Here is a 27,748-nt window from a genome sequence, read left to right as displayed (position 1 = left end):
TCTTTATTTATTTCATAACATTATATTATTTAAATAATAAAATTATTTACTTTTATTTTATTTTATTTTATATATTTATTTGTATTTGTGTTTTTTTTCTATTAACTTTTTGACTATTGACCGCTAGTTTGTATTATAAATGTTTGAAGACTTTGAATTTGGTTATTATTTTCTTTCAATATAATTTTAATTCTAGATATTTGTTTTACAATTTTGATATGTATTTTTAAGGATTATCATTAAATTTTCAGAATAACTTCGAAGAGGAATAATGATTCATTATATATATGTGTTATGTATCGCAATGATTTGTGTCCAATTTCCAATTTTCTCATTTGGTAATATTTTATTTCTTTTAATAATAGACATATTTAGAATAAATTTCTATTATTTTTCTATTCATACTAAAATTAAAATAGTTTACTTTTTATTATAATTAATTTTATTTCATTAAATATTTTAATTTAAATTTCACATTAAATTGTCAATGTTTATTATTATTATATTGTATATTTAATAATATTTTATCTTTTATTATTTCTATTTTTTCATTCAATATTTTAAATTAATTTTTTGTTACAGATTTTTTTCAGTTTCCATATTCTTCTACTCGATAGCAGTTTTCTTGATGATTTCTTTCGGACAAGAGTATTCATAATAACATTTCTTACATTTTGTGGTGAGTCGCATATTTTTTTATATAAAAATTTGTTGAATTATATTATTTGTTTTATGATTTATTATAAAATTATTAGTAAAATAAGAAGTTATTATAAACGTAATTCAAGATATATAAATTAATTATCATAATGAAAAGTTTATTAAATATCAATTATCAATTAATATTATTAACATCATGTTCGAAGTGAAAATCGATCTATTTCCAATTATATATTCGATATACATGTATGTAAGTAGTTGTCATATTCCCAAGGAAATGCGGTAATTATCATTTCTTTATGTGTTTCTTGTTTACGTGTAATCAAAAGCATAGGCACGTTAACGATTTTTTCCGCGACTTCCTTGAGCCCTTCGAGGAACATTCATTTTTTTTTATAGTTAATTATTATTGTATTATCCAACCGCGTGAATTGCGTGACCAACATTGTCCCACAGCCGTGAACCCGGAACTATAAGTACAAGTTTCATATAAATGTACTTTTTTCTTTTTTCAAACTTTATTATCATTTCCTGTTCGTCGAGACGTAATCAACGTGATTTTTCGTTGACAAAGTCACGAGTAAGACAAGTGTGGAACAAGTGAAATTGTATCGCATTGAAACGTTCCAACTAGAAAGTGTTATGCGCAGACTCGTGCTTGCTATACCTCTAATCGTATTCGCGATCGATTGAAATGGCTAAAATCGAGAATCGATCTTATCAACGTTAAATATAGCTATGTTTTCACGATGATAAGGACTATAAAATTTACGAAGCATGATACATACTTTGTAAAGAAATCCTGTTAGAAATACAAATCTAAGATAACCTTATTTCACATTTTATAAATAAATCTTGTCTACACATTTCTATAAGTTAATTTTACATTAATTCTTTGAGGAAAAATAGTAGAAGAAAAGTGTCATGATTTCTTGTATAATTCAATAAAGTTACGGTGAAATCTAAATCGATCACGTTTAAAACGATCGTTACGACATAGAAGATACGATGAAAGTGCACAGCAATAAAATGTGACATTAAGACTTAATTTTTTCTTATGTAAAATAATTTCCGTGTCTTCTTCTTGAACGAGAAAGTCTTAATATCGGAAGAATTGTGAATTTTCTAAACCAATGGTTAAATTAATCGATATATTACGTTCAATTTTGCATTCACGCTATCGTACTCTTCTGGATCAACGGTATATGCAATCAGATATAAAAAAGAAAAATAGTATATAATCATCGTAAGTTTTAAGTAACTTAAATTGCTTACCTCGTTCGAGCAAGCGGTCTTTAATTGTCTCGATCCTCGCGGTTTCCTTCTCGTGGAATTCCCTTTGCGAAATATCTTTTCCCGCTATTCAGATGCGATCAATAGAGGCGAATGTAGAACCGAAAGGTCGTGGATTCCCACGTTGCGAAAATTACCCTTGGATAACGGCCATATGTGAAATGTTAGTGATCTCGGTCGTGGGTGGTATCTGCGGCATTCCGTTACCCGTTGTACCCACCTTTATTCTTTATAATGTGGATCAGAGTGGCGGAAAACGCTTTTACACGCATCAAGTATCTCGTATTGTGGTTCATCGGTATATCGGACGCGATACAATGTTTTACGTAACTCTTCGTTCTAAGAAAACGTTCGTTCTAAAACGCGGTTTCATCGTTCTCGATGAGTTTCCTTTTTCAGTTTCTTTGAAAGTTAATTTTTAGGCGATGTTAATTTTGGCGTTTTTTGCATGATAAATTATATACCGTTGCCACGATTTTAACGGTAATAGAGAAACGTAATTGAAAATTTTTGACACTTCGGAAGATTAGAAAAATTTCTGATTTTCGCACTTTTAACTTTTATTTCAACTATTACTCTTAACAGTAAATTGATATAACGATATTTCGACATATTAAATTTTAATAAACCAAATTTCACGAGTTTGAAGACGTGAAATTGAATTTCTGAAATTTATTCGCTGAGAAATAAACGATTATAGTAAAAGATATATCGTAGTAATAACATATTAAAGTTAATGATTATTAGATCGACGGGAGAAAGTGCTATACGACACATTTTCATTATAATTGAGTTCATACGAGGCTAAGATCCTCTTGATAACACGTAAGTACGTATTCGCAAAGTTTTAAACTCGAAAGTCCATTTAATTTCATTCATAGTTACTCATTGAAGTTTTACGGACCATTTATCTACGCGTTCCTCCAATTTAATTCTTTAATACTTTTATATCTTCTTCTAATATTCCCCATCCCAAAATCAGCTTGCTTACTTGCTTATTTATTTTAATGCTAATTATTCAAGAATTTATTATTATGTATTGGATAACGAGCAAAATTTTTCACATGTTTACCGCCACACGAAGCGAGAGTAAACACGGTAGTAGAAAGATCCACGACCGATTCAAGATCAGTGAAAACGCCAATTATTTTACGGAGAAATCATTAATTATGTCGCTCGTATATTTTTTTTCCTTTTTTTTTTTTTCTTCTTTTTCTTCTTCTCTCCATAAAGTTCTCTCTTCGCCTCCTTCCCCTCTTGGCCACCATTTCCATCCTTCTCTCCTTTCATTTCCTTCTTTTTCTAAGCCTTCTCTTTCACCGTTGTTGCATTCTTTCGCGATGTTAATTATGCGAAGGACTCCCACGACTCGAGAATGCCGCCTCAAGATCATGGACTACGGTCGTGTCAGTCGACGATTTTTTTTTCTAATTATATTTCCCAACAATTTCATCGTGCTCGATTTTCCAACGTTTCCTTTTATCTTTCATCTCCTTGTCCTCTTCGTGACGCACATCGAGAATATATATATATATACTCTTCATATACTCGACGGGAATTTTAAAATCGACAGATGTTACGTTCTTCCTCCTTGAATCGAAGGAGCTCGGTCTGAGCCTTATGCTCGCTGTAAAATGGTGTCAACGAACGTTCTTTGAAATTTAAACAAGACGAGCTGTCGGCCACGATCTCGTTTATTCTTGATCGAAAGAAAAGAAGGGGGCGTTAAGCAAATTTAATCGTTAAGAACAGAAACGTTATGATGGATTTTTCCACGACAAATCGATATTTTTCTTGAAAGAAAAAGTGTTTGGAAGTGAAAACACTGTTGATACAAGTTTAAACCTTCTCACGATTCTTGCTCTCTATTATTTTCTTCGCTCTCTATTATTGAGAATGCGAAAAAAGAAAAAAAAAAGAATTAATCCGCAAGAATCCGCAAGGTCGCGTATTAATTATCGAGACACTGAACTCCTCGGGTAATGAGTATTTATATATTACGTAGTGCAGCGTCTTATAATTATAATGATTTCTATATTTGGAATGCTTTTATTTTAATTTCTTTTTTTTTTTCTATTATTAATGTTTTTAAACGAAGATACGAAAAAAAAGATTCTACGTTTCGTTGCATTGCTCGTCGAATTTTAGGCGTTGAATCACCGATACTCGTTGTAGCATCTCCAAATATGACAATACGATCGGATAATAGTGGATCATTTGTGGGCGTGTATAATATTCGAAATATTTTAATCCGTCGTTGATTACAAAATTCAACGGAAAAAAAAAAAAAAATATCGTTAGAATTGGAGAACGTTGAAACAAAAAGGTTGTTTACATTTGGAACGAACGATCAAGTCAAATCAAGCCGAAGAAATTTTTATTAAAATCGCCTTTGTCGATTAAGCAGCTGCTCGTTCATCCGTTTTTGCGGTCAATATATGCTTCCTCGCGTTTCACAGCATTTCGCTCTTTGCAATGTAGCATGAAATCAGTGCATGCGTGAAGAATAGACGAACGGTATCTGTGCAATAAGTAGTAATTCACAAAGTGTATTCTATATCAGGAACTGTATGTCTGTAACGAATTCGTTATTGTTTAAAGAGAAGAGGAAGAAGAAGAAAAAAGAACCTTGTTTAATCGAAATTGATTTTCCTCTTTTTAAAGCGGGCACGTTTAGAAGATGGACGGCCAGAAGCAGGGGGAATATTCGAGAGGGAAAACAATCGTTTTTTTTTTTTTTTTCCATCCATCGAAATCGTAGCGTCGTCACGTGTCTACGATCGGTGAGTTGCACGTTTTAATTTATTCGGCGGTGATGGCTCGAAACATTATCAATCCGTGCGCATTACGTTTCGATATAATTAATATTCACGGGATTGATTGATCATCCCGTGTTTATATTTGATTTCGACGGAACGAAGCTACGTTTCGCAAGGTGTGAAAAATGATGGATTAATTCGATACTCGAAGCGATCGTTCCTCACCTTTATTCCTTAATCAAATTTGCGTTCCTCGAAACTATCGCGATTAATATCTAATTCAAAAAAGAAAGAAAGAGAAAAATATTAGAAGTTGAATCATTTCGCTCCCCACCACGACTCGCTTCTTACCTATTACGATTCTGTAACACCCTGTACGCGCGATGATTAATGTCGATAGCTCACAAAGAGCGCGCCTCGTTCCGGTTATAAAGGTCGACTTACGTTTCACGATCGTACTTAGTAACTCGTGATTAAAAATATCATTCCGACAAATAACGTGCATACGAGCGTCTCGATTACATCACTTTAAAGCAGCATGATACTGTCTGTCCATCATTCGTGTCAAATCAAGGGATGGTCGACGAAGAGGGAAAAAAGAAATATTTTTATACGCCTTGATCCTTCTTCTTCTCGCGCATCAGATATAGGAATAGGAGACGAGAGAATTTTCTCGTTCTCCTTGGACAGGCTTCCTTCTCTCGGATGGTGCGATGGCTCCAGTCCACTGACCGAGACTCGGATGCCGTGCCATAAAGCCGAAGAAAAAGTCGCGATCGTAAACTTGGCTCGCTTCCGCACCTCGCGATAGTTCCGGCGATTGCTTTTCGTGGAAGCTCGCGCCGATCCCTGGAAACTCGTCGAAAGGATTCGTTGAATTTCCTCCGCCGGTGAAACTCGTCCAGGACAGGAATTTAGGATCGTTCGATCGATATTCGTCTCCCTTTTTCCAACCCCTCTTTCGATACGCGATCAAACGTTGATTACGCGGAGGGATATTTGATCGAGGTGAAGCGGGTTCGATGAACATAAGTAATAAGAAGGCAGAGGAACGTGTGTAATGAGCCACGTTCGATTATAAGAGAAGTAAGATAGAGAGAGAGAGGGAGAGAGGCGTTGCTCCTCGTGGCGGAGATAAAGACGAGCTTAGGATGGAAAATATGGCCATGATATTTACTAACGCGGCCTCCGCGTGAAAGTGCTTCGCTTTGTAGCGTGGCGCGAGGAACGCGTATACGGTCTCGTGTAACGGGTGACATGACCGAACCTTTCGAAGAAAAACAAGATCATGCTCGGTCCGGATTGGAAATGCCGCGTTTCCACCAACAGATTTACAACAGCCTCGAGCGGCGGCTAATTGGTATTTTAATTTATTCTTCAAGGATCCTTAAGATCGGCTAAGATCGGGATCATGGGTGGCGCACCGGTCGAGAACCGTCGAAAAAATGGAACGAATCGAGTTACGAGAGATTCGCGTCCGATGGAATTCGACCTAAATAAGAGTTTGCGCGGAGGAGCGCTGACTCTCTCCCCTTTACAGCTGCTCCTTCATTCTGCGAGTAAACAGTATACGTGTTCTTTCCCTTCCCCGCGCCTACGCCAGATTACAATTCGTTGAATTGGTTATTTGGAGACATTTTCTTTTCTTTTTTTAATTTTTAAAAGAAGAAAAATTGAATGGAAGTTGGTAATTAAATGTTAGAAAAAAGTCATTTCCGCGTTTTCTACGATGCAAATCACGGTTCACGATTTGTTAGAGAAAGGTAACGAATGAAAATATATATATATATATATATTTTATAAATAGTGAGTGTCCATGTTTTTTTTCTGCACAATGCGCGCCGACAGTTTCTTCACCTTTCCTTGGAAAACTTACGATTTTATGTATCTGTAAGATCTGTTTCACATTCGTTGCGGATAATCGATCCGTCTGCTGTATTCTCTATTTCTCTTTTTTTTTCCCGCGCGTAATTGAATGGCTCGGTGAACGAAGCGTAACATTGGTCTTGGTTCAGCTATATGATTGTTGCCTAAAAACTAGCTTTATTCAGTGAAAGTCAATTTCTACGATATCCACGTTGATATACATATATATATATCGTATCGTTTAAAATAATTAAACTGAATCGATATTTTTCTTACGATTTTTCTTACAATTCCCCTATATATATATATACATAAAATATATAAATCGAGACCGAATCTGTTACCCGACAATCGATACGAATACGATTGAATTAATTTCGTCAACTCGATTCGTTGAAACTTCATTAGTTACGTTTTAGATTTATACCCGGTGACAAGTCGAATACGTAACGAAGGAAAAGCGGCGATTCGATTTCCTTGAATTATTGAAACCTGCCCAACATTATCCGTCTTTCCGTATACGCGAAATATCTAACGTTTCACGAGCCACCGCAAAAATTTCCCATCGATTTTTCCTCCGCCGATCCGGCCAGTACCAATTTCTTATTTTCACGCTTCATCGAAAACCTCGAGCAAATCTACCAGTTTGTTCGACAAACGTGACATCCATCCGTCCCCTTCACAATTTAAATAGCGTACTCTTTTACGCTAAATAAAATATCCGAGGTGTTCCGAAACGCTAACGTAACGAAACTAAAAAAAAAATATTCTTATTAGAAATAATAATAATAATAATAATAACAACAATAATAACAATAAATTAGATTTCGATTCGTAGAATTCTACGAAACGCTAGTTACACGCGTTGTCCTCTCTCTCTCTCTCTCTCTCTCTCTTCTCTCTCTCTCTCTCGAAAGATAGCATTTTGGCGAACGATCGGTGTTGTTGGTCGGGGCTGAAAAGGTAATTCGTCCAAAGAATTTCGATGAAAATATTCTCCGGCGGCGAAGTATTATCCTTAAGGTCTCCTCGTTCCTCCTCGCAAACAAGGACAGAAGAGAAGGGGATACGAAGTTGTACAGGCACCTTTCTCGCGGCGCTCGCCGTGGAATGGCAAAAAGAGAGGAGGCACTGTGACGTCACATTGGCTGGTCGGTAGTGCCGCTAGCCTCTCACTTGGCCGGCGACGTTCGGCATGCTCGCTTCGGTTCACCTCTGCTCTGTCCCCGATCCCTTCGATCTCGTTCGATCGTCCTTCCTCGATCCATCGTCCAAACGGGGGGATCGCCTCCGAGATATTTCCACCTGGTGCACGCGCGCGATAGTGTAATATGTAAAAAAAAAACGAGCTATATCTTCCTTGTCTCGTATAGGGGTATATAAAAAGGGAAAGAAAAGAAAAGAAAAGAAAAAAAAACGAGTGTGGAAAGAAACTGATTCAGTGTTGAAGTTTTTTTTTGTTTTTCGAAGGTGATTTCTTTTCTTTTTTTTTTTTTTTTTTTTTTCTTCTTACTTTTCACCAACTCTCGCCACTGTGTGCGCGCGGCCGATTGTATTGTTGTGCCATGACAATCTGGATACGATCGTGAACGAGGGATTAGAAGGCAGCCCCGGTAAGTCCAGTCCTTCTTCTTATCACTGAGCTTCCGCTTTTGCGCGCTTCGTTCTCTCGCCTCGGCCTTCGTTTCTCGCGATCTCGTTTCATTTTGCGTGCAGGATTTGTCACCGGAAATGAGCGGATAGTTGAAGTTGGAAATTTTTTTTAGAGAAAGTATTGAGAGTAAAAATACGAGAATTCGACGAATAGAAGATGTAATGGTAGTTTTTGAACGTAAAAAATTGCGTGGAAAAGTAATAATTTTCATGCATCGTACGCCGATGAAATTTTTTGCGGGATAAAAGGTTATGTAAAGGATTATTCTCGTTGCTTACATTGTACGATGCGGTCATCGTATCGAGGAAAGTGCAAGATAGGAAGTCTTTTTAAATTCGAATGGCCTTTGAGATGATTTGCAAACTGTTACTCAATTTCGTGGACGAATCTGTTGACCTTTAAATGTCTTAAACGTTGGAGAACTGTCTAAAATGTCTAAAATGTTCTTTCGTCACAATATAAAATGATCGATGGTAAATAGTCGAGGGAAGGAAAATTAAATGTTTACCATGGATTATATAATATTTATAGTTGTGCAGAGTTGATCAGCAAAAAAAAAAAAAAAAAAAAAAAGGAAATACAACGGTGAAAAGAAAACGGTTATTCGTTATTCGACATATTTTTGAAATATATTTTAAACGACCAAAGTTATTCAATAATAAAATATTACGAAACGTCGAACAATAATATTCCTTTAAAAATGATGAAACGAAACGGTAAAACATGCTGATGGGTTACATTTTACGGTGATAAGTAAATTTATGTTCGTCATTTTGCGTGCATTCTTCCAATTGCGGGGAAACGCGATATTCGATTCATTCGTATTTTTTCGATACGACTTTGCACGACACAATCACACGAAGGAATCATTATTAGTTTTTTTATTAGAATTTTAGTAGAAAATCTTTATTAGAAGAAACTTACTTTATTTAATAAAAATTTTCAATCGATGCTATTGAAACGTCATGTATGTTTATATATTTCACGTAATGCATATTTTTCCATTTTATAAAGTATTTCTAAAGTAGCTTAATAGGTTATGAAGGATATTTCCATGTCTTCTTCTTTATTAAATCCGACGTTTCACGCGATGGAACAGCAAACTATCAATATTTTATTTTAAACGGAATACAGGATTCAAGCGATTTCTGTGACTCCTTTATTTTTTTCTTTTCTCTCTAGATTGTAGATAATGATCACGTGCAACATTACGTGACGTACAAAAAAACCTTCATTGAAGTTGTTAACTCATCGAGTCTAAGCTGGCGTTATTTTCTTCTCGCATAAATTTTTTAAATAAAAAAAAAAAAAAAGGGTATACACGAAACACGCGAAACGTAAATTGTTATAATTCAGCTATAATATCCAGCTATTTAAAAAAAAAAAAACGCGACACCGTGTTTTGTAAGATTAAGTAAGATTTGCCAAACACAAATTACATAATCGTTGAAAAATTATCGAATTTCTCGGTAATAAACCAATTTACTCGAACGAATTTCGTTTAATCTGATTTATACATCGATTTGTCGCGATTGTTTTGACGCAAATATAATGATGTATCGTGAATATCGCGATTACGTAAGTTGGTATTTTACGAAGAAAAAGAAGAAATATTGGTATAATAGAAATAACAAATTAAACAATTATTAGGTTTTATAGATATAAACAAAACGCGAGAAATATCTCTTTCTCTCTCGTTATTTAATTAAAACCGCGGTGAACACGAGCCTTTGGAAAATGTACCGATCTGGTGATCGTAAAAGGAATAAGGGGTTAACAGGTTAAAACAAATTACCGCGTTTGAACAGCTCGTGTCGCGATGTGAGAATCGACTTGGAATCCGTGATGAACATTTAACGAGGTCGACCGTAAATTCCCGTATTCGGCCTTATTATGATAACCGAACGCACAAAATTCTTTCTTCGTTTCTTCAAAAAGAAAAAAATCAGAGAAAGAGAACATCTCGCCCCGCCACTTCTTTCCACTCGATTTCTTCCCGCTCCTTCGACAATTTGCCGCTTCGCTATTTCCCAACAACCAATTCGAACGTTTTAAAATCCAACGCGGATCGAACCGCAACCGGCCATCATCGTTGCGTTGGACAATTTTTAGAAGGTCGAAGAACTGTTAGGCCAACAGTTTTCCCATACCATTCCCCGACGATTCGTTCGGATTCGATTCCGGGGGGGGGGGGGGTATTTTCTCGGTTCGAGGAGCGCGCACAATCGACGAAATCCGTCCGTCGACCCGAGAGAGATCTGTTTTGCCTGGTGAATGGGTATGATCCCATCCCAAGCTCGAGCTGGAGCAAGCATCCTCCAAGTGGATTGACCTCCGCCGTCACCACTCGTGATAGGAATAAATTCGAGGCTATTCGTACTATGTATTCCACGAGAGAGCCACGTATTCGAGGATCGTTCTTTTCAATTTTGGATACTATTCCGTCGCGGTCGAACTGGAATACGTTGGAATGGCGTGTGACCGGCTTAACTTATAACGTAGCCGTCCTTCTTCTTCTTCCTTTCTTTCCCCTTCGCGCTTCGACACACGTCGCTGTAACAGTTCTTCGCCGACCTCTTCTTCTTCTTCTTCACGAGTTACGCGTTCATCTCGTGTGAACCGACAAATTTTTTTAGTTCCAGCTCTTGGGGCGATTGTCGATTTAAATTTGATACTTTCGAGAATGAGAAGGGGGATTGAATTCTCGAAGGATGTTTTGCGTCTCGATGCATACTTCTGGAAAAGTACCCGTATGTAAATTCAAGTTATAAATAATCTCTGGATGAAAAACAAACTGATCTGAAAAAAATAAGGAATAAATGGAATAAAACTACGAATATACTGTGGATCGAGGAAATTCAATGGTAATTAATGAATAATAAGTTTGAGTGGACGAAGGAAAAAAAAAAAATCTCTCTTCTAAGAGAAAATTGAATCGTAATTGTGTATATCTGGAAAAAAAATGTATTCGTCAGATTTGCACGAAGAAATTGGAAAGATAAACGATTTTCGAGCTGGCAGAACCGATCCGCTTGAACGGGGAAAATTATGCACGGCAGATATTCTTTGCCTATTTATTGGATCGGAACGCTTTACCGCTCGAACTTAGTCGAGCGAAAGGAAAGGTTTCTTTCATTCGGCGCAGATTTAAAATCTGATTTTTCCTCTTGAGATCAAAATTGTTATCGTTTAAGAAATGCGTAAATTATTACATCTGTTGCTTTTGAAGAAGAAGCAGAAAAATAGGAAAAACTATTATTTTGTTTCTTCTTTATTGTTTCGTTACTTGTTCAAGCACAATTCGTTTAATTAATTTTCCCAATGAACCGTAAAAATATAATTGCCCGAATAATTCGAACGATTCCTACTTGATTCCTATTTGGAAGCAATTTCGAATAATTTTTTTCAATATCGTTCAAAAAAAAGAAATAATTACAGTTATACGCGAAACTCGCGCGTTAGAAAGGATAAACGTGCCAACAATTGATTCTTCCTGCGGCTCGGATTACCGTTTCTCGAGGAAAGACGGATATGGTAATAAGGTTAATCGGTATTATACGATCTTTTTAACTTCTAACAGAGGACGATAGAATTCAAGATGAGTAACCACCGCCACCAGTTGCATCATTCTTATTTTTCCACCGATTCGCGACCGCAGAAACGGGAGAGATACGAGGAAATACGATTTTAGTCAAAAATTGCAGAGGATAGATTTACGAAACTTTAGACATCTGCGGCGGTATGAGATAAGGACGGGGCGAAGAAAGAAAAACGTTTCCAGACGCCAGAGAAAGAGAGAGAGAGAGAGAGAGAGAAAGTCGTTTCTTTCGCGCATAACGCGAAGGATCAACTTACACGACGAAGACGAGGCAGGACGAGGAGGGGCGTGCTACAATTTTTCTCATAAAGTTGTCACGGATCGGGCAAGGATGGGTGGGGAGGGGAGAAGGGAAGGGGAACGGCAGATGGACGCGCGCGATATAATCGACTTCACACGGAAATGTGCGAGAAAAGTTTAAAAAGCTTGCCCGTTAGCCCGTTAACTCGATACGATTTGACGTGGAGGAACAATGAGAACGCGAGACAATCGTGAAAGCAATCGCGGTAAAATTCTCTCTGATTGTTTTTCGTAGAAAGTAAACACACAGTGGGAAGAGGATTCGAACGTTGGCGAGAGTACGCTACACTGCGCGCCGCCGCGCTCTTTCTCCTCTTCTCTCCGAGGAGAGGCCGTGGAGCGCGAAAGGGACGTGAAAATTCGAATTAAGCGTAATTACACGTTCCATCCACGTGGCCGAAAGGAGAAAGAGGTCGAACGCGTTTTCGCCTGGAAACGCGAATGTTTCGACGACCACCGTTTCGAAAATCGTCCCAAATGGCGATGCTTTCCGGTGGCCCCCGCTTCGATTTCTTCCGTTTCACCGTTTCTTTCTTTCTTTCTCTTTCACTTTCTGGAAGTGAACGGAAAACAAGTCGATATACTTTTCTCGCGCGATGAATTTCTTTCTCCCTCTTTTTCGTTCTCTCTTTCGATATCAAAATTTGGTTTCGCGAATATCATGGATCGATCCATGGTGGGTTTAAAATATGATCGGATTCGTTCGGTGCATGAGAATAAAATTGCAATAAACGAATATCGTTTAAAGGTCGACGAAACAGGTTTTGTAGAGTCACGAGGATTGGATATATGCGAGTACGCGAAAAAAAAAAAAATGACTGTCTGTCTGGCCACTTTCAGAAGCTGGTCACGTGGAACATTTGACCCCGAAACACTATTATCATTCGTCGGATCAGAAACAGTTTTAAAAACAGAAAAGTCTCATCTCGAGTTTTAAAATAATTGTTAAAATTGATATTCTTTTTTTTTTCTTACATTTCAAGTCATCCGTTAAATTGAAAAAAAAAAAAATAAGAACGTAATTTTAAAAATTAGCGTAAAATTCGTTTATACCGTTTTTTTTTCTTTTTTTTTTTTATCGTTTTGACCGTATTCAATTACTCGAATAAATCGATTATTAACTTTTTTTTAACACTTAACATTTGATCTTTGATTCGAATAATTTATTGCGTTTAAGGAGATGACATTTCTAGGAAGAAATGCTCACCTTTGAAAGAAATTCCGCGAGCAAAAAGTCACAGTGGAGCGTACTTCTTAATACTCGCTCTTCGGATATATCCTATATCTATCGTTTCTTCGTTTTCCACGACGCATCGATACGCATCGCGTAAAATCGCGTTGAATGGAATATTTTAACCGAAGATGGTGAGATATATTTCGTGCATTCGAAAGATTCAGCATCTGGAATTTCTGGAGGAAGGAGCGACGACATAATTGCGTAACGTGAAACCTAGTAACCTTTTGTGATTCGATGCACGGTTGTGTTGGGAACGGATAATATAGTGTACGTACTGTACGGTAATAGCAAAGTGTTCTGTCAAAGTCGCTTGTACAACCGCTGTACAAACCGGAGAGAACGGCGACATGTAATGAAAATCACGTCTTCTCTTTGTGAAAAAAGAAAAAAAGAAAAAAAAGTTTTTCGAACGATGATGGACTGGGATTCGTTTCTCAGTCACGTGAATAAATTCATCGAGATCTTTTCGAACGAACGTGTCGTTCGAACTACGAATCAAAATTGTGTTTTTCAACACGATATTTGAGCATGTTAGTTACCGCGTACAGAGAAGAATTAGCAACGTGAAGACACGTTCTTTCGTAAAATATTCATGTGCATATATTCTTGCATCTTGATATTTTTTTTTTTTTTTTACTCTCCTTTTACCGCATAAATACACAAGATGTTTACATAGATTACGAACACGCGATATGAACATAAGGAATGGCCAAAATCTTTTTTCTTTCCGCGAGAATGGATTTTATAATAGCTTAGGAATAAAAGTTTTGCTTTTGACGATTAAACCTTGACACATGGAAAAATAGTCTAGAGACGTGGAAATATGAGAAAGTTTTATTCGTGAGTTTGGATTAAACACGCGATACGTGTGCGAAGGAATAGGAATTATATCTGGTATTGCAATACCGCTAATCTGAACCTTCACTCTTTGAAAGTTGCGAAGGTTGACTTGTTCCCACTTTTGTTTCGATTGTCCTCGCGTTTCCATTGCATGGGATATTCGTCTCGTCGCCTAATACGAATAAAAAGAAAAAAAAAGTAATTGAACTGTTATCGCGATTGCAAATACTCGAAAATCGAGTACATCGGCTCGATTACTATTACGGTGGAGAGCTCTGTTTCGATCGTTTCGAACGATTAAATAATTACGATCTTATCGTCGCGTTTTCTTTTCTTTTCTTCATTTCGTCCATGGAATCGTTGCATCCGTTGATCTTTCGCTCGCCGACATCCGTTTCCTCGTTAAAGTCCTGTTTTGAATTCCGCGTAAACTTTCGAGAGCGACCGTTAGTCAATCAGAAAATCTTAATAAATGGTATCTCGTTTTTATTTAATCTTGAAGTAACGTTACTTACGGCGAATAAACATCCTCGGAGTTGACGAAAAATGCAAATACGAGAAACTTTCTCTTCAAAACAGTAAATTTGAAAATGATCGTTTACGATCGGATAAATTGCCTAATTGTTGCTAAATCGTTGTTATTAAACAACCTCGTCAATTAAAATTTTAAAAACGGATTTAAATAGAAGAAACTAAAAATTACGATTGCAAATAATAAGTTAGTAATAAATAAAGTGTACATCTATTAAAATTTTAATAGCTTCTTTGAGAAGAGAATTCATCGATTCGTCAACCATCGCGGTATAAAAAAAAAAAATGGTAAAAATGGTAAAAACTCAAAGTTACATTATCCAGAACGGGATTGATCAGATGATTTCGATCGAGAAAATCAGTCACAGATGTCGTTAAAATGAACGCGTAAAATTTATTTATTTATTTATCAATTTTTTCACCGATAATTTTATCCAAAATTATTCTATTCCCTGCTCGTTCTTGTTGTTGAATTTCACACAAGTTGAAGTTTGAAATCGATGCAGTAATTTAAGCGTTTGTCCGCGTTACGCCACACCTTCGAAGTGTGTCAATGGGCAGGTAAATAGTCGAATGCCACCATGTTCTTAACGCGAGGCTAACCTACTCACGAAAAAGAAATACAAAGGCAACAGTTTCGGTTCGTCTCGACTACTCGCTGTTGCATTTACCGAGGCCATGAGCCGGATAGACCTATTTCAACGCGAGTTTAATCTTTCTAAAGCGAGTAAGATTATTTTTCCTCGGTTTCTCGATCAATCTTCGAATGAAATTTTTTTTTTTTTTTTTTTAGGTTATATATATATATAAATTAATCGTTAGAGTCGAATGAAAATAATGGAATAAACTTTTAAATATTTAATGTTCTCGTAACACAAATAACAGTACCGTTTGTTTTTAATGGAATTAAGAGAGGGAAAGAGTAATTACAACTTAGGATCATAAAGTATGGCTAAGATATCAATTTGCAAATAAGACGAATTGAAATGGTAGTTTCAAATTAAATTACAATTTAAGATTTTGATTTATGAAGCTTTCTTGTACGTTTCATCGTGAAAATTTTTCCTACGATCGTATAGACGCATAAACACGTAGTTTCTACGAAAACACGAGATGGAGAAGTCCCGTAACACGAAGTCGCAATGTTTCTTCTTCTATTCACAGGTTAGGTAATTAGCACTGAATCTGGACGCGCTGCTACCGATCTTACAGTAAACGACATGCAACTCGTTCGAATTAAATTACTTCGTATACACTCGATACGAATCGTATCAACTGCAAATTAATCGATTTAGTATCTTCCTTGTAATTGAATTAATCTCGTTCGAATACACAATGTATAGAGAATTTCATCTCCTCGAATCTTCTTCTCAATTTATTCATCGATGGCGTCAACCGTTCGACCGGTTGCTATGCTAAACTTGACCGATCAATTTACCTTTCATTCGCGTATTCCAAACCCATTGATTCGGAAAATATTTTATCGGTTCAGGAATGGAGCGATAAAGCGGCGCATATCAAGCTGTAATTCACGTGGAATGCGCAACTCGGGACGAATTGAACGATACGAGGCAAAGACAAATGGAGATGACCCGTTTAGCCCGGTGCTTCGTCGATGAACCGTTGCTTCGTCGCGGCAAACGCTTCGAAGCAAAAACTTGGAAACGCGATGGGCGACCGGTTTGAATTCTCGCTATCGAGAAAGGAAACATCTACTTTCTTCCTGCCTCTATCTCTCCGTCCCTTTCCCTCTTTCTCCATCTCATCCCCTCCCCCGTGTTTCTCTCCATCTCCCTATCTCTCTTTCCCTCGCGCATGCCCCGTCGCTTTTCTTTTTCTCGGACAAATTCTCCCGCTTACCTTTTACGACTCTGCCAACCGACTCGACGCGACGCGACAATCGCACGCGAAACGTTGTTATTGGCCGCGCATATGCCGTAACAATTGTTACGATTATCGCGCGGAAATATCGTTCATGAACCTCGATTTCTTTTATGTAAGCGTGCGTATATCGGTTGGAAAGGAATTTTCAATCGGGTCGGGAACGGGTTTCACGGGCGGTGAATTATAGCTGGTTTACCATTGTCTGTCTCCTTTATAGAGGTCAGAACGATTAGAAGATCGCCTACCTAAGTAACTGTACCGCTCAATAAGGTATCGCGCGCAGTTTATCTCGCGTTTCGTGAACACGAAATTGTTCCTACGCTCAGCGGAATAACAAGCGATATCTTATTCGATTTGAATTTTGCGAAAGTTTGTTCGTAAAAATATTAATGCGATTTAATTTAATTTCGCTATTGCTCCACAGTTAAGATTTCGGACACGGCGAACAACTTTTTCAATTTGTTTAATCAGATCTTATTCGAGTCGACGCGTTATTCTGAGACAAAAAAAAAGAGTTGTACGTGAAAATGTGCAGGGAAGCTTGTTGGCACGGTGACCATGAACCCGGTATTATCGTAGAATTATAATTTCGTTCTACTGACCAAATGCATGGCGTGTTCCGCGATTTGCGCGTAAAACACGTGTATACGATGAGAAGAATGAGCCCCGATGGTAGAGGCTGTTAACCCTGTCCACGGAAGAGAGCAGTGCTCGAGCGGAGGCCATTGTCTTCACTTTCTGATTGCCAGACATTCCTATAAGATCTTCGCATATCATTGATGAATACACATCAAACGTCTGACTAACACAACTTCCTTTTTAGCGTGATTTTACGATCGTCGGAACACGATGATTTTTCATTCCATTTTTCTTTCCTCATCACGAATCATTGATTTTCTTCTCTAATTTTAAATCGTCCACCTTTTTTTTTTCTTTTTTTTAATATTTCTGATATAATTGTATATAACGTAATTTGGAAGCATAAAATTGTTTTCTGCAATTTCAAATTCAACTCGGTTAAATTTTGAGTCAACTGGACGATGCGTGTGCGTGCAAATTCATATTTTTACTTGGGATTGAATCGAAAAGAGAACTTTGGTTTTTTTTCCCCTATCGCGACGAATACTTTGGATTTTGTATATTTTTACAAAAATACATCGTCTATTTTTTCTATATTACAAAGTTTTACATCAGCAAATAGCGCGCGTCATGCAAAAAACAGTTCTACATAAGGTGGCCTCCTTGTTGACCCAAAGTAAACGGAGCATGACTGAGTTCGATGGCTGTAACTATCACGAGTCATCGACATGTTTATTTGCATATATATATATATATACACACACACACAAATTATATTTATTCAAAAAAGAAAACATCTTATTGCGCGACATGATAATTACACTTCATCGATATTTGACATGACAAGTCCATCCAGTTTTGAAAAGAAAGTTAAGAACAGTAATAATAAGAATAATAATCGTTTAAAAGAAGGGACACGTATTTACAGATGACGTAATTTCTCTTATAGCGATTATCAATGACAAATAATAGAAAATATAATAGTTGATTAAACGGTTGATAACGTTTACATATTTTCCATTCGGCTATTCGGAAATATTTATGAATACCAAAGTAAAGTATCATTTTACCTTTACGTTGTACCTTGCGTTCGCAATGTACAAATGCATCAATGAACGTATATGTGTATCAGGCAAACTTGTTCCCTCCCTGATCGCTTCACCTTCCTCGGCCACGCTTGAAAGTTAACTCGAATCCGATTTTCACTCGCTGTTTCTGTTCTTGTAATTATTTACAGCGCGTTACGGAACACGATTAGAAGAAGAAATAGAACGCGTCGCCTTACGTAAAATATCAGCCGTACAAAAATTTACAAATTCTCGTGATCTTCGCCATGTATGTCGTTTTTATATATCATCGTTTCGTATTTATCATCGTACGAGATATGGCAAAGATATTTTATATGGAAATATTTGAGAAAAATATTTTTTTGATTTAAAACTGATTTAAAAGTAAATACATATTTTCAAATAACACTTCATCGCGACAGTAGTGGTATTTCTTCTTTCGCGATGCACACGAAGTGAATTCGAAACGAGACTCTCTTACGGAATGTAACAACAACAAATGTCCCTACGAGTTTTACTAATAATCTTTCGTTAATCTTCGCCAATTCTTTCCAGAAAAAGAAAATTAATATTAAGAAAATTAAACAAGGAAAGGAAATAGGAAGAACGATATAACGAATGTTCCTATATTACGTCAAATCCGATATAATTAAATTTCAAACCTGACCATAAAACCTATCATAAAATCATTTTTCATTAATCATTGAAAAAATTAGAGAAGAATGATTTTACGTGAGAGAGATTACGTGAATCGAGATATCACTTGCATTGAATGTAAAAACAGGAGAGTATAATTCGCAGCGGAATACGATTGATCGTAAAAAAAAAACGCGATATCGTTTGGCAGAAGATTTATAAACGAAACTTGCACGTCATCGTCTAATGACGTTTCGTAATTCGCCACAGAACCGATTCTCGCGGGGATATCTTTTTCCTCGAAGCCATTTTATAAACGCATAGTAAACGCGGAATCGAAATTTCGATAATTTATTTCGGCAGTCAATTTGGATACGTTGGGACGATATGTTCGAAACGAGCAAGAGATGGAAATCGATCGACCCGAGTTTTGATCCGATCTTATCTTGGAAATGCAAAGGAAATCCGGTTTCGAGAGTTCGTTAATCGCATATCTCGAAAGGTTGCGAAGATATAAACAGAAATTAAACGGTAATTTAATTCAACAATGCTTCTGTTCGAGTTCGAGAAACGTTTAAAATATCATTCTTGGAATTTCGTGTCTAATGCACAATGGGATTTCTTGGTCTCTTGATTCGACAAAGACGAAAAAAAGAAAAGAAAAAAAAAAAAAAAAGTTCAGTTTCCAACGCTAATTTCAATTTCAATCCTTCAAAGGAATTGAAATTCTATGAATTGTTGAATACGAAATATGCATAAGCTTTTTAATATTTTATAACTGTTAAAGCGGTGAATGGGTAAAGTTAACAAGTAACCGCTATATATTCTACGGCAAAGACTTTGTTTCTTAATAAAAAAAAAAAAAGATGCCTCGTTCTGTCGAATACCATGCGTTAAAAGTAATTCTACGTGAATGGAAATTATCCATTTTTCATCTCGTGAGAAATTAATTGATTATCGACAAATCATTACAATTCCAATTCCTCTTACCTATAAAATATTACTCTTAATAAATCCTTCTTAAAAAATCATCTTGAAAAGAGCGATCCTGCTCCATTCCCTTTTTTCAACGCAATGAGCGATACAGGAAGTCGGCAAATATTTCAAATATAACAAAAGAGAGGAGAGAATTTTAAACACAGTTTCATCACCGAGTTGTGTACTGTCTACGTTCAACAGAAGGAAATACGTACGCAAATGAAATATTGACTATATACGTTATCGAAATGCAGTTGACCAATCGATGGTATGCAAATGTGTTTTGACGAGAGGAATCGAAGAAAGGCCGCGAGCGGCTGTGAAAGGAATAGAGAGGAAAGGGAAGAAAGGAGAGATCGAACTTGCGTAAAGAATGTTTGCGCGTATACATATACATACATATGTATATGTATATCCGCGATGCACGCCCCGAAGTGAGGCTACTTTCTTGAATCGAAGAAAGCCGTCTACCTACATTGTAGGTGGGAGTAGGTTAGGTTACCATTATACGCGCGAAGAAATTTTACCTTCCTATAATAATGCGGGCCAATAAACACGGGTTGCGTAATTTTTAATCGAACCTCTTGCCCTCGTACGCGTAATCTTCGTATATAATTTATACTCGTATATGAAACAAGATGGAGAATTCCACTCGTATGCATCCACTCGTGCTCTTTCTTTCGAAATATCGGATATAATAAGGCTTCGTTTAAATTATTGCGTGCTATTGGTTTACATTATGAACACGAATACGCGTCTGTTTAACACGTATTCTATCTAAGAAGTTTATATGTAACGTGATATATTTAAATCACTGTATGTAACACTCGCGTGAGATGTGTAAGTTCGAAAAGAACGCATTTTTTTCATTATCGTTGCTCCACCACTGGATCGCATTCGTCCAGAGAAGTGTCCGTGGCAATGTTCCTGCTCTATTATTCGAGAAAAATGTATCTTACCTTACGGTATTGCATATTACATTAGAGGCTCGAGCCAGCAATAACGTAAGAGTGTAACGTGGTATTACGTCGGATGTGTAATTTGAGAGTACGAGTACTTTTGTTTTACGAATGAAACACTTAATAAATTCAGATCGTTCCTTATCATTATTCTTATTCTTATATATTCGAAATATTGTTTTCCATCGATTTAAATTTTCTTTGAGAAAGTGATAAAAATAAAAATAATAAATGAGAAAATAACGGGAAGAGATCGAAAGCAATGTTCCAAGGCAGAGCAGATACGATCAAAAGGAGGGGGAGAAAGAGCGTTAAAATTAACTGGATTATTAACATTCGGGGCGATTCGTGCATAAAATCATAGCGCTAGGTTACGCACGATTGTACGCTGAATGTACAATGTAGATGGAATAGTTTCGGGGAAAGGTGGGCGTGCAAAGTGTCTTGTACTCTTTCGAGTTCGATTTATACCATTCACCCCAGAATTGTGTAGTTGTAAACCCCACACGCGACTCACGCCCAAAGAGAATCTACTTTCATGAGAGCGAGGAAAGTCCGTCCGGCATGCCCATCTAAGTATATACTCGCGAACAGTGAAAATAGGTTAGGAATGTTGTAAGCGCATGCTCGCGTACGGTGTACGGAAAATTCTACAAAATTGCGTCCCATTTTTCTCGAAATGCGTGTGATGAACAACTGTTTATAATTCTACGGCTATTTGCTTCTCCCAGAGATAATAGCACGGTTTTGCTTTGATATCGCGTACGAAGGAGAGAAAGAACGTGACGAAAGAGCAGAAGGAAGAAGGCGATCAGGTTCACGTAACAGCTTGTCCTCTACTGGACGCAAGAACGGTTCGAGTTTCACGAAGGAACTCGTTCGTTTCTTTCCCGGCCAAGCCTTTCGGTATCGAGGTAAAAGCGAGAGAAAAACGAAATTATGTGCGTTTGCACTTGGATCGATTGGTGGTAAAAAAAAAAAAAAAGGTGGTAATCGAAAACGGTTTCTCCTATACGTTCTTGCGTTTCTTCTTTTATACGAAATCGGCTCGTTTTCATTCCATATATTTCGTTTTGATCCTTCGTAAGCAGAGAGATTTTAATAAATTTTAGTAGTTTTATTCGTAAATTTTTTTAAAATTGACAGGCAATCGGGCACGATAAATTGTGGATAATAGAAAAATACAAAGAAGAAAAGCAAAGCGTGCTAGAAACACATTTTTACGCGGGAATGTAAATTTAATCGTCGAGTACATGTTTAAAAGAACGATAATTACGGAGCCTGTGAAAGTACGAAATATCTTGATTCGAGCATTTTACAATTTACGTTCACGCGATACGTGAAAAGTTTTCATACAGCCGAGAGAATCAGCGTTACTTGCACAATGGATTATTAATAATGCTAATAAACATTGTATATTAATTGCTGTGTGTTCTTTATAAACAATTTGACTTATAATGAAAAGGAGGCAAAGTCCATTTTTTTTTCATTTGTATTTTAAATTTCTATAAATCCTTAAATGGATGTTAATTTAGATATCTCAACGTGTGTTTTGAATTTATAATGAGCGTACACACTTCCTCGAAAATTAATCGTGATAATATACAAAAGAACGAGCAAAATCACAGTATATTAATTATATACGAATAAATACACGCGAAATATTATGTTAATACTTGTTGAAAATTACACATACAATTCTCGTTTAAAATAGATTTAAAATATCGAAAGAATCGTACATTTCGAAGGAATGTATCGTGTGAACGGAATTTTCATTACATAGAATACATTAGAAGGATAAAACGTTAAAGAAAATGTTTAATCCATACCTTTTGCATATACTTAAATCACAATAAAAATGAATAATTAATGATCGGTAATTATATCTTATGACATGCAAAAATTAACATTCTTAATTAATTGTTAACATGTTAATTAATTCCGCTAGGAAAAGCAATTGTTTGAACGAATATAACGACAATTCGTTATATCCAATAATAATATACATTTATTATTAACAATAATCCGATATATTACATTTCAAGTTGTTATCATTGTTCACGACAAATATCAACATTCTCACGTTGAGTTGAAAAACACCGATCCATGAGATTAATATTTAATTTTTGCACACAACGCAATGTTAATCCGCCGAGGTTTCCACCGGGGAATTCTTTCACGCAGAGAGGAGTTAATTGAGCATTTTTTCGCGCTACCATTAAAAAAGAATGAGAGCGATAAAAACATCATTAACGAGATGCAAACGCTTATTCACAGAAACGAAGAAACTGACATTTACGCTATGCTCTTTTTACGCTCCTCTTTTGCTTTTCTCTCCTCTCCTCTCCTTTCTTTTCTTCTTCTTTTTCCTCCTCTTCTTCTTCCTCTCCTTTTTTTTTTTTTTTGAATGAAAACAGAATCGTACCAGGTTTATCTTTCTTGATTGTTTTAACATCTTCAACTGTTTCGGCCAGGTGAGCCGTAAAACAACCGCCGATTTCTCCGCTTCTTACGAAATCGATAGCTTCCCCGCAAGTTTTTTTTTTTTTTCTTTCTTTCTTTCTTTCTCTTCCCCGACAAATGCAAATGCGAGACGGGAAAATTGGCTATTAAGACTGAAATTATTTTGCGTCTTGTTGCGGTTCGAACCATTCTCTCCACCTCGTGGTCTCGCGGTATTCTTGCGAAGAAACGTTCCTCCACGCATGAAATTTCGCTTCGGTCACAATATTTCGATCGAGGGTTAATTAATTGATTGATCGTTAATGCCGCGTCTTTGTATTCGCGCGTCATTTATTATCGAGTTAACATCAGGAAAATTGAATAACATCAGGATACGGAAATGGTATTTTTCACCGACGGTGAAAGTAAATAAATGGAAATACAAGACAAAGAGATTTTTCGAGAGGACGAGATTTTTATTCGAGATGGTTATTTGCATAAAGTTTGCAAAGAAAGCATCGGTTTTATCCTGTGCGCAACAGGAAGAACGGACACTTTTCATTTGCATTCACACTTTCCTACGTAGAGAAACGTGATAATAATGTAGGTGTACATGTGAGGGGGAAACGGAAATAACGGAAATTGGTTTGATCGTTTCGCAAAAACTTTATAAATCGCAACGAAAGCGTGCGATTCCCATGAAAAAGAATAGAATAGAAGTTTTCTCTTTGTTCCCGCCTCCTCCTTCGGTCCTTTTCACTCTTTTTTACTCCTCTCCTTTTCTTTTTTTTACGTTTTATCCTCCCGTTTTCTCTGTGTCCGCGTGTCGATAACCGTTTCTCTGGAGAACCGTTATCGGGTCAGTTAACCACCTTAACGAGATCATGTTCTCTTTGGTTTAATGGATACTTGGTGAAAATAAAATCTCAACGTCCGGCCCCCTGGGTCTTTTGTTTTCTCGGATACAGCCTTGCCTCGCCACTCGATTTTTCCTTGTTGCGTTTCCACTGCGCACACCATCCAGTTCGAAACATATTGAAAAATATTCTCCATCCCTAAAGAAAATAGAGAATTCGTGTACACGTTTTCCATACCCGATCTTATATCTTATATAAAAGTGGGATTAAAAAGTGATTAATTTTACGCGCGCGACTGTACGTATTCATATTTTCGTGAAGGTAAAACTTCATTCTTGAATTGCATTATTATTCTTCTGTAATAAAAAAGAAAAGAAAAATAGGAATTCCATGTATATGGAATGAAGGTTAATATAAATACAAGATAAATCCACGTGGACAGATATCGACAATGAGATCAACGGAATGAAATGCGTGTCACGATGATTGTTAAATAAAAATCAGCCGGCGGCATGCCGGTGCATCATAATGAATCTTAACCGTGCGAGGTAACAGTATCGAGAGTATATATATATATATATAGTTTATACCAGAGGTGTGTCAACCTACATTGTAAAAGTTTCAAATTCTTTCCTTCCAATCTTTCCGGATCTATTATGTTACCGACGTTCTAAGCCTATTATTTTCCTCTCTCTCTCTCGTAAACTTAATTCCGATTAATTTTATCAAATTTCCAGGAATAAGAAAAATTATTCGATATTCTATATTCACACGCTTGCCTCGTTTACACGAACGGTTTCGACCAATGGTGTATTAACTCTTTGCGCTCTTTGTATTTATATTTAAGAAGGTTGCCAATCGAGGTAGAGTCTAGAATACAATTATATTGTATTTAATTATATTACACGTATATGTAGGGTTGATAAAACGAGGAGCTCGAGAATCGTGACGTAAAAAAATAAAAACACAGAAATTACGATTTCTCGACCCTCCAATAGATAACTTATGCGCATTTATCGCGAGGATTGATGTCGAGCGCGAACAGGTTGATTCATCGCGGATAGTGGCAAATTTTCGTTCGTAAGAGCAGCAAAGAGTGTTGGTGAATTAGCATTTCCTAGACGCTTTCTAGGTCCGCCCGAATGTCTCGTCTGGCGCGACGAAAATTGTGCAATTGCGATCTCCTGGCGAGAGTGAAATTACACGGTACCATTGTCGGGGTGTCGTAACACGATCGAAACACGATTGCCCAACGAATCGCCATTTCGGTGCGATTCTATACCCGTGGCAACGTGCGTGGAGACTCTCGTTTTCATTCGTCGGGGGTTGGCTCGATCTCGAGACGGTTCCAACCATTCCTCCTTTCAGAGAGATGTAAAAAATGATAATCGTGGCGTTATGAAGTATTCGATTCGACGCTTCGCTTTTAGGAAATTTTTTTCAATTTCCTCCAAGTTTAAATGGTCATTATTGGACGAAAGAGGAAAAAGAAGAAAATGGAAAGTAGCGGAAATCAAGATTCGGAATTTTTCAATTGCAACGTCTACATAGAATGGGGTTGTTTAAATTTCGATATTAGAAACTGCTCTCGTAATAATAGCAATTGAAAAGTAATCACGCTTTTAAATTAAAACTTCCCCACTCTGAATCACGAGGATTATAACCGTCCTACCGTCTTCCGTATCTGTATCTGCATTTCGGTATTTCATTGCCTAAGAAAAGAGAGGCGACGACGAACTTTCGTTCTCCGCTCCTCTTCCATTCATAACACGAGATCTCTCTTCACCGTTTTCCTTCCACGTTTTTACGTTTCATTGAAAAATGAAAACCTTTCATTACACCGACATTAATTGAATTTGCACGCCACTCTTACGACGCACACTTCTCGCACGCTTGTGAAAAGTACACATTCCGCGATGATTAGAAGGCGAGGAAAAAGATATTCGCGGAGAAAATTTTACCGACTATAATTCGATTCGTTTCGTTACAAATCGAATTCACGGAACGTGTGTCGGGGTTTCAGAGGTGACGGTACGAGGATGACCGATTACAGAGATCGCAGAAGGTCGTGGACAGGTGGTTCGAAGAAGCCGAGGACTGCGGCCATCGTAGGGAACGACCATGACGAGCGTGGCTGTCGCCCCGGGTAGCCTCGGTGCACCTCCATCCATGCTCACCCCGAAAATGTATCATCTACAGCAGGGGTTAAACTCAACATCCCCCTCGCCCACTTCCGGAAAGGTAAGTCATAATATTATTGCGATGTGAGACAATCGAAGAAGAAGATTATTGCGTTTCACTACTTTCATATTGATTGCAAGGTAAAAATAAAAATATTATCCATTAAGAGATTTTTTCTTATTAAAAGATTCCGAGGTGAACAACTTTTTCTTCTTGTTAACCTTTTTTCGTTTGGAATAATTTAAAAAGGAAACTAATAAACGTTTAACCGAAAGAAACGCGCTCGAACAATTTTCTATTCTCTTTTCATTTCATCGTTGCAAAGTCTTCGCTTCTCATAATTGGGCCAACTTACGTAAAATTTTATATGGTATTATTTGATTACCCGTTGTTGTTACAAGAAATCACAATGGTAGGTGGATATTTAGAAGAATAGTTTTTTTTTTTTTTTTTTTTTTTTACGTAAGAATTTAAGTTATTTTAAAACAATTACGTAAATCGTACGTTTGAGAATCGTGTTTGGAAATTAAAGCGAATACGTATCTCGAATTTATATTGCTGAGAACGGGATTAACAATAAGAGATCGTGTTTATTCTGATAAAAACCGTGCGGAGAAAGTTCGCACAAGCCGGCTGATAATTACAATTCGTGACCGGCTACTTATGTAACGTAACGATATATAGGATATATGCAACAGCGGCAGTATAAGTAGTGTGCAAGCCTCCATAACTCGTCTCACGTGTCATTCAGTTTTCTTTCCTATCGCCTTATAGATTCCTCTCGTCGAAGCAAACTTATTACGACTTTGAACCTATAACCATATTTATTCGATTATATTTTGGATTAATTATCTATTCCAAATATTCTTTTAATCCTATCCAAAATTTGACCCTTTTTTTCTTTTTTCACGAGAAGTTGAAAATCATGATGGCACGCAAAAATTTTTTAATATTTAACCAATGATCCATCTTTCTTCGTGTCTTTTTATATTCTCTCATATTATTGGTTTTAATTGGATAATCATTAACGATTCTCTTTATATCTTTCTATATTTTCCATAAACTTTCCATATTTCGATATTTCCATAACTATTGAAAAAAATATTGAGAAAAAAAAATTCGAAGAAACCTCGGGACGATTTTTCCACAATTTCCAGAATATTATAAGATTACGAGACGCGTGGCGAGGAGATCGTCTCGACGAGACGAATCCATATCGAAAGGCTTGGAAACGCGAAACGCGCGAGCAAGGACAAACCAGCTCTTCCGATGATGTAAGAGAGCACTCGCGTACTACGCGATTTAATTCGTCCAGTTTCTGTGGACAAAGGCTGGCTCCGGTTTTACCTTAAAACCTGACCTCGCCGTCGACACCGAATACGTTTTCGTTCGCTCGTTGTTGTTGAACTTGAGTTGGACGGTGTCTC

At 36.8% G+C, this 27,748-nt stretch overlaps 1 protein-coding gene across 1 annotated transcript in view; it reads left to right on the top strand.

Annotated features, from left to right (window-relative positions):
- The first annotated feature begins 8,052 nt into the window (after positions 1-8,052).
- Positions 8,053-27,748, top strand: part of RhoGEF64C (Rho guanine nucleotide exchange factor at 64C) — a 37,466-nt gene continuing 17,770 nt past the window's right edge. The window contains exons 1-2 of the mRNA XM_031917674.2: positions 8,053-8,191; positions 26,164-26,381. Of these exons, the coding sequence (XP_031773534.2) occupies positions 26,262-26,381 (120 nt within the window). The 5' untranslated portion in view covers positions 8,053-8,191; positions 26,164-26,261. The remainder of the gene's footprint in view (positions 8,192-26,163; positions 26,382-27,748) is intronic.

Source organism: Apis florea, unplaced genomic scaffold, assembly GCF_048593485.1.
Source record: "Apis florea isolate Af1SG1 unplaced genomic scaffold, ASM4859348v1 contig_3367_pilon, whole genome shotgun sequence".
Classification (NCBI taxonomy): Eukaryota; Metazoa; Arthropoda; class Insecta; order Hymenoptera; family Apidae; genus Apis; species Apis florea.
This window is presented reverse-complemented; position numbering and strand designations above follow the sequence as displayed.